Genomic DNA, 8,582 nt, shown 5'->3' on the forward strand with positions numbered 1-8,582 from the left:
GCAAACAGTTCAATCAAGTCTAGCTGTAGCTGAAGACAGCAGTGGACAGTTTAAGTACAGTAGAAATGTTAACCTATTGCCGGCCAAGATTTAGTTAATTGTTTTCTATGTCAAGGTGTTCCCTGACTGACAAATGACAAATGAATGAAACTGCATGACACTGCCACCTAAGACTCTTATCGCTGGTCTCCTGGATAACCGTGGTCAGTTAGACAACCAAAAGATCTCAGTGACTAAGCGCCACTTTTTGCAACTTTTCTAGGATTTAATTGTTGCTTTTTTCATGACACAGAAATCCCTTCGTGATGAAGAGATGACGAGTCTGACCAGTGTAATGAAGAGAATTAACATCATTAGCGATCTGAGAGCAAGAGTCAAAAGAGCCTGCGACTGTGGCTTCTTACACTGGCACAGGGTGGGTCAACTTTCTCAGCCTTCGAACAAGCAGTCTTTAGGGGATGGGGGAGGAAAGAAGGAAAGGGTTAGGCTAACAATAGCCCCCTCTTTCTTCCCCCCATCCCCTCAAGAGAGCTTGCTCGCATGCAACAACTTTCTGAAGTTTCCAAGTAGAAGGATATAGGCTCACGAAATTCAAGCACGATTGGACTGCCCCTCCGGGGAGGTGTGCTGACGTCATGTGTGTTCTACAGTTTGACTGATTCACACACGAGCTTATAGTATCCTGTTACAAACAAATTGGCTTCAAGAAATTAAAGGACTTTTTAAACTTGGTCATCTTTCCAATTGACCCAAACAAGGCAATGAATGCTGCTGAATCCTAAAACTTGTATGTACTCGTAAATAAATAGTAACTTAATTGACCGCTCCACTCGGGGCTTTTCAGGGCCAGTGGAATAAATAATAGACACAAACTCAACAAATTTCTAAGAATCCCAAGTGTCGGGAGGGAATCTGCAATTGTCTCCGCTAAGGTGAACTTTGGACTTTGAAGGACAACACCGCCACTTGGTCAGAGCGGGACTTAAACCCGGGACCTCCATATTTTAAGTCCCGCGAGGTTATCTCGCGAGGTAACCTCGCAAGAAACGTGAATGGCTGCATTTTATTGTCCTTAAAAGTTTAAACAATCATTCTGCCTCCCCCGAATTCTGTTTCGTCCTCCTCCGTCGCCTTTTTCAACCTTAACTAAGGCCGCACTGCAACAACGACAAAAGAAGAAAAAATTTCACCCCTGGAATCGCTTCATTTCATTTTCATTCTCTTTCGTTTTGAACATGCAGGTCGTGCTTCCAATTTATTTGGACGATTTATATGAAAGTGCTACAGATGTTCATCGAATTCACGTAAGTTGCTACCTTATCTCGGTCTTTAAAACTCTTTACCATCCAAATGTTAAATTAGCCAATCACAGCAACAAGCAATACATCATGGAGCTGGCGCAAAGCGCGGGAGAACGTATATTGACTTTGGTTTTGCCTCTGATTGGCTAAAAATTTGGCGCGAGATTTTTTCAGCCAATCACAAGGGGGAATACAAGAAAAAGAAAGCAATGAGGTTGATCTGACACTCAACTGAAATCTGCTTTATATCACAAATTTTAAGGCTATAATGTCCTCTTGCGTTTAAAGCTGACTATTCTTTGTTCTTTGTTCTTCAAAATTTAGTACATGATCAGCGCTCTTGGTGATTGTGTCCCAGTCCTCCAGCAAGTCAAACATGAGTCGGTCCCGCAGGTCATGTTAGATGCGTTTGAAAAAGAGATTAGCGACACATTACATGAAGTAAGAGAATACTATTTACATTACATGCAGCCAAAACTATCAGGAATTTCTGCTGCAATCGTAAGCCTGCTCTTCACTAGCGATGCAAGCACAAACGCAAGCGTAAGTAGCTTATTAGGGAGCTTATAAAACGAGGACGACGACGGCTACGACGACTTCATTTAAAAATACGAGTTCGCGTTATTCATATCACTACAAAACTATTTCATGTCGTTTCGCGTTAAAATTGTGTAGTAACTGTCGAGGAATTAAACTGGTATGAGTGGGTTGGAAGCGTGTAGAGAGAACTGAAAATTCATCGTCATGTGCTAACGTCCTCCACAGAACCTTGAATTTGGTCATTTCACGTTGTCATTTAGGAGATGACGGCAAAGAAATGTACCGAAATGTAAAACGCACGTGCAGAGCGTGCAGGGCCATTGTTTTTGCTCACTAAACCTATTGTTTTGTAGCGTCGTCGTTGCCGTCGGCGTCGTCGTTTCGTAAGCTCCCTATTCTGAGAAATCGAACGTCGACACGAGCTTAAGAACACGCATAAAAACCTTCGCAACGTTTGCTAGTCCGTGCTCGACTCGGTCAATATCTGAAACGAATGCTTTAGCTGGCCAGACACGGCCAGACTGAGTAAATTTCCTTGTGCTTATGCCGTGTTTTGAACGCAAGCACAAGAAAAGGACACATTGTGATCCTTGTGTCTGTGCTTGCGCTTGTGTTTACACTTGCGTCGAGGCCGTTTTCACCGTCAAATGAGAGTTGTTATGCTCACGGCTGGCGCTTGCGCATGCGTATGTGCTTGCGTCGCTAGTGTTAGCCACGCTTTGACACGGAAATCGTTTCAATCGCAGTAACCCCTCTCCTTAAGATTGTAAACTTTGGCCCCTTTCTCCTTCTCTGAAATGTCCTCTCCTTGTCCTTCTTTATTCTTGATTTAATATGAATAACTCAAGCACGTAAAGCTGAGCCCAAAGCTCTACTGATTGGAGAGCCTGCAAATGACAGAAATTCAAAGCCGATTTATTGAAAAGTTGTTTTGTGATGTCGGGAGGGGAAAACCGGTTTACCCGGAGAAAACCTCTCGAAGCCGAGTTTAGAAATAACAAACGTGCACATAAATCCCGGTAGCCGCGGAGGTTTATGTTTAGAAACATAACGAATTTTAAGTCTTTTAAGAGATCTATTAGACAAGTTGACCTAGTACAATTTTTATAATTTCGACGCTTCTTTATTGAATTTAGTATTTAGTTAGATATAAGATATATTTATTAGATTTCACTGTTATAATCTTAATTACAATATATTCCACTTTTAGTTTTTAAATTTTAAATTTTTTGTATGTGGAATACCTGTAAATTAGCTGACGTCCTTCCACAGACCCCGACTTTGGTTACGTCTATGAAAGCACGCCCTTGTTGTAGCTAAGTGTATTTTCACAATAAACTTTTATTGTATTGTATTGTATCGTCGCCTTCAGTATTTATTTTTGTCAAACATGGTGGCCTATTTCATATTACTTGACCGAGGGACGTGTTTCTTTTTTTCAGCATTTGCTGCAGCCACTATGCCGTGACATTGAAACTGATTTGCGTCTTCATATTCACCAGCATCTTCAGTTAGACGACAGAAATCCATTTAAGGTGTGTTTTTACGACTATAACGGAGGGCCTCCGACTGACGAAGCAAGTTGTTAAATCGCCAACTATTTCCAGTCGATAACTTAATTGAATCGACAACTGTTAAGTGTTAGGAAATCCGATTCCACGTACGAAAAGTTTAGTTGTCGATAAACGGTACGTTTTGCGGGAGCCTGGGAAAATAGCGACATGAAGTGAAGAACCGCGGAGTTTAAGAATCGTTTGCGTCGCTGAGAAATAGACTTTGTTAATCCTCCCTAAACGAGTTCACTGTACCCAGAGCCTTTTGCCATTCGCGGGAAAGTGAATCTTATTTTATCGACATTGGTTTATTTTTGTTTTTGTGTACTTTAGGTTGGAATGAGAGACCTCTCTCAGTTTCTGAAGATTCGGCCAATCAGATTCTTTCATCAGTTTGTAAACGTCAAACGTGAGTCCCCAGAATTTTATTCATCTTGTTATTTTATTGATCGTGTGTCGTCTTTTCTTACCCCCTTGCAGTCGGGGGAAAGCTTAAGTATTAGGGGAAAAAATCAGCCATAGTTAGTTTTGCATAATGAGCATCAGTTCTGCTCAGTTCCGTGTGCGTATCCCGCTTTGCAACACCCACAAGTGACGAGAGCGATTGTAGTGAATGAACTATTAATATGAAGGTCCTACGTTTTACCGCACCTGTTCGTGTAATAAACATTCAATGCGAAGAAACGGTTCATTTTCAATGGCGACTCGAGGATACTCGGAAGAAATCCGAAACCTGTAGGATACCCGTCGGCGACAATAGGCCATTTCCGAGTTCGTGCCTGCCTCCTCTTCAAAGCGAGTCTAAGTGCGAAGTTTTTCTTATGAAAATTAGTTTTCATTCATATGTAAAGTAGAACTAATTACCATCACAAAAACTTCTCACTAAGACTCCCTTTGAAGAGGAGGCAGACATGAAATCGGAAATGGCCTATTGTCCCGCTATAGTGCTTGGACTGAAGTTTATCGAAATGGTGCGTTCTCGCGTTTGTAATGAATGCGATGGTAATTTTTATTCCCGGTAAATGGAAAGAAGAAATGTTACCACTGGGAAAAAACGATGTCTTCATTTCCTCAATTCTGCTGTTGCGCAGTGGTGGATTATCAAAACTACTGATTGGAAGATCATTCGTTCGATTCCTGCTCTTGAATTCTCGTCTTGTCCCTCAGTCAACATTTACGAAAATTAAAGTGCTACTACGACCAAAAAAGTAATTCTTCTTCTTCTTTGGATTTCAAAACTATGTCAACTAAACACTAAGTGACCCAAGTTTTAAGTTCTGATTTTAAAAAGACACCTGTTTATTTTAACTGGAGTTTTGTTATTTATTGGTCCGCCGTTACTAACTTTAGAATCTTGAGAGAGCTGGGTCGAGGAGAAAATGACGTCAAAGACTCGCTGGTTTAAAAATGCAATGTGTGTGTACGCGGCTGAATTAATATGCAGGTTTCGGATTTTTAAACTCGTGTTTTGCATATATAATAAGTTACGTTTACACGTTGAAAATTTAAGCTAGTGAGTAAATGACTTCACTTTTCTCTAGATCCAACCGTCTGAGGTCCAATCGGTCAGTTTTGAACGTGAGTAATGGCGGACCGTGAAATCCAAACCTTACACTCAAAATAAACAGCCTTAATTTGGATAAAAATCAAAGCTCAAAATTTTTGCCAGTAAGGTGTTCAGAGAACACGCTTTCAAAATCTGAAGGAAATAAGAAAATGATTTTTTGATCATAGTAGCACTTTAAGCTCTTCAGATCCGAAGTATTTCCCTGTTTCGGCGAAGTCTTCTGGTACGATTAAGTTTTGGCCTTGTTTCAAGTAAATTTAACTAATATATATCCCCTTCTCGCTTTCATAGAAAAACTCAGCATTCCAACTGTAGCATTTTTGAAAAGTGAAATGGCAAATATTCAAGCGTTACCAGTGGGAAACTGCGCCCAATACTGAAGCAATCCCCACCTACATACCGTAATTTGTTACGTACTTGCCTCTGTTTTCAATTATTTCCGACAGAACACGTGGCCCATTACTTGGACACTACGTTTTATAACCTCACTACGGTGGCACTTCATGATTGGCGGACGTACGGTGAAATGAGGAACCAGGCCAGCCAGAAATATGGACTGGAAATGACTGAGGCTCATCTGCCCAGTCAGACATTAGAACAGGTAACTCATACATCACTCACTTAGTTATTCACTCTCTTACAATCAGGCATTTAGAAGCGAGAAGGTTAGTATTAAACCACATCAAGGCAGTTGCTGAATTCGGCGTGCGCATGATATTAAAAATTGACACTACCGAGGTTTGCTCTCCGGCTGCAACTGTTTACATGGTTCAAGGTCATGACATTTTTCATGTAGTGCAATATCCGAATCAAAGGGACAATCGTTAGAAATCAGTCACTTGACAAAGCTGCCGGAATGGGAGTTGAGACGTCGTATATGTGCGAGACAACTTTTGAACCCGAAATTTTATCTGTCTCCTTTAATGGTTTACGATTTTAGGTAGCACTCTTTTCGCCGACTATTTATGATATAGGAATTATGGTCCTTGCGTCAAGTTTATTACTTCCAGCCGGAGTGAAAGTCACCTTTTGGATAAGCTCCCCACATATCGTCAAATTCTTTTTGTTTTCTATTAATCTTAGGTGTTTACATTTTACGGACAATAAATGCTTTTATTTCCTAGGGATTAGATGTGTTGGAGATCATGCGAAACATTCACGTCTTTGTGTCTCGATATTTGTACAACCTCAACAATCAGGTGAGAGTATGAGCCTATTTTTGAGGACGACGAAAGGATCTCGATTCTCAACTCGGTTAATGGCATTAGGGTTTTTTCACAGCCATAAAAACTCGTAATTTTCGGGAACATTCTATTTGTCGTGCACTTTTAAGGATAACCGCTGTAAACCTAAACCCATGCCTCCCTTCCCTGTGGCAAGAACGCTGGCTTATTACATTGACGCCTAGTAGACTGCAAAAAACATTTTGATATTTTAGATGTCCTTTCGCCCGTTGCTATACAAAGTACCTTATCATTTTCCTCTCGTTGCATTCCGTTATCTTTTATTTTGCGCAGTCTTGTTACAGACCCTCAAACCTTTACAATTAATAATAAAAAAAACACGCTTTATGAAGAGTAAGAAACGTTGCCCGCACTTTGCATTTGTAAGGTACAACAACTTCTAGTTTTTATAGTTATCCTCCGGCTGAGGTCAAAATTTACCTTATTATAGGAAATTAACCTCCGTGAAATTAACGCGATTTGTTAAATTAATTATGTTGAGCGTTATTTTCCGCGACGTTAATAAATTGCAGTGTTAATTTCCGCGCTCTTTATTTCCATTATTTTAACTCTAATTTTGAAACCTTCCCAGACATTCATGACACCTAAAAAGTACGGTACAAGCTTTCTTTCTTTCCGTTAACCTAAACATTTATTAGAATTTTGAAAACTGTTTTGTTGACCAGAGGGTTCAGTTTTATTCAGTGACTTTTTTTTTGCATCCTGTGTTGAATAAATTTGTTCCCATGGTCACCACGAACTGTGTCTCAATCGCTTTAATTTCCTTTATTGTTATATTCTACCTCCTCCTTGGCGTTAATTTTCTTTATTCTAAAGTCGTTTTACATTAAATTTGCGTTAATTTCCAATACCTTAAGTTCATGGAGCGTTAATTTCCTATAATGCATTTAATTACCTGATCTGGTGGACTCGCGGGAGATGAGTTCTTTGCTAAGGTATCATGGGACCATAAATCAGAAATGGAATTCACCTGTGGCACTGGGCCAAGATTACACCTATATTACAGGCCTGTTGCTTTTAAACAGGCCCTGTGTATGATGTAGGCGTTCTGTGCAATCTTTCCTGCGCACCTCTAACTTCAGTCGTTCTTGAATGATTTCAGATATTCGTGGAAACAGCGTCAAACAACAAACACTTGAACACGATTAACATCCGCCATATTGCGAACTCTATCCGCACACACGGCTCCGGAATCATGAACACCACTGTCAACTTCACGTATCAATTTTTGCGCAAGAAGTTCTTCATTTTTTCCCAGTTTTTGTACGATGAACACATCAAAGCTCGCCTCATCAAGGTACGTTTTCATTTATTCATCTTTGGAATTGTGGATGTACAAGGATCGTAGTTAGAACGATTTTCAATTGGGTGTCGTAAAACCAAAACCAAAGTAATTGCTTTGGCCAATCAAGAAGGACGGAGACAATCCAGTAAACCAATCAAAACTCGAAGTAATTACACGTAGCCGACACAAAGGGCGGGAAAATGTGCACGCGCGAGCCACAATTGGTTTTGGTTTCACTTCTGATTGGTTGAAAAAATGGCGCGAAAACTTTGAACCAATCACTGAGTGAAGTAAATGCAAAACCAAAGCAATTCGCTAATTACTTTCGACACTCAATTGAAAACCGCTCTAATGTCATCATTTAGGCGGTTGTGAAGATGCCTGAAGAAGTCGAAGCTTAGAAAGGACTGGAACCGATGATTGAGCGATTACGTTGAAAACTGCTCTTCAACTGATGCAATCAAAAAAGCTCTTTGTATCAATAACTGGCAGCTGGCCCGGCTCAAGGTTTCCACGTTATTAAATGACCGCCATGTTTTATTATAAGCACCCGTTTCAAATAGCGCTCGTAAACAAAATGTAAGTCTAAGTACTCATTTCAAAGCAGGAGCATTTGATAATGGACCTCTTTAGCTTGTACGTTTTGTTTTCCCATTTCAGACCACGTGATGTTACTCTGGGGAACCGTTTCTTTCAAATGTCGTCATCTGCACGTGCACTTTTATGCATAACTTATGAAAACACAAAAGGAAAATTCCCTTGGGAACATCACGTGGTCTGAAATGGGAAAACAAAACGTACAAGCTAAAGAGGTCTATTGTGCCTATATCATAAAAGGGTAAAAGTCTGAAAGCATCATTTAGCTTGCGCCGTTAGTCGAGTGGTCGTTGGAGTTCCTACGACATTTTAAATAATGTTCTCGTTGCAGTTGTATTTGTTGTTGATTTCCTTGTAGGATATTCGCTTCTTCAAAGAGACCAAAGCACAGAGTGATCAGAAATACCCGTTTGAACGAGCGGAGAAGTTTAACAAAGGCATTCGCAAACTGGGTTTAACGCCCGATGGTCACACGTATCTGGATCAGTTCAGAGT

General features: G+C 40.4%; 1 protein-coding gene across 1 annotated transcript in view; it reads left to right on the plus strand.

The window, feature by feature from the left end:
- Positions 1-8,582, plus strand: part of LOC137999719 (WASH complex subunit 4-like) — a 43,650-nt gene that overhangs the window by 24,284 nt on the left and 10,784 nt on the right. Inside the window, exons 19-27 of the mRNA XM_068845582.1 lie at positions 293-415; positions 1,242-1,304; positions 1,626-1,742; positions 3,284-3,376; positions 3,728-3,803; positions 5,408-5,562; positions 6,086-6,160; positions 7,308-7,502; positions 8,446-8,582. The exon at positions 8,446-8,582 is cut by the window's right edge and continues 84 nt beyond it. Of these exons, the coding sequence (XP_068701683.1) occupies positions 293-415; positions 1,242-1,304; positions 1,626-1,742; positions 3,284-3,376; positions 3,728-3,803; positions 5,408-5,562; positions 6,086-6,160; positions 7,308-7,502; positions 8,446-8,582 (1,034 nt within the window). The remainder of the gene's footprint in view (positions 1-292; positions 416-1,241; positions 1,305-1,625; positions 1,743-3,283; positions 3,377-3,727; positions 3,804-5,407; positions 5,563-6,085; positions 6,161-7,307; positions 7,503-8,445) is intronic.

The sequence above is a fragment of the Montipora foliosa genome, chromosome 4 (assembly GCF_036669935.1).
Source record: "Montipora foliosa isolate CH-2021 chromosome 4, ASM3666993v2, whole genome shotgun sequence".
NCBI lineage: Eukaryota > Metazoa > Cnidaria > Anthozoa > Scleractinia > Acroporidae > Montipora > Montipora foliosa.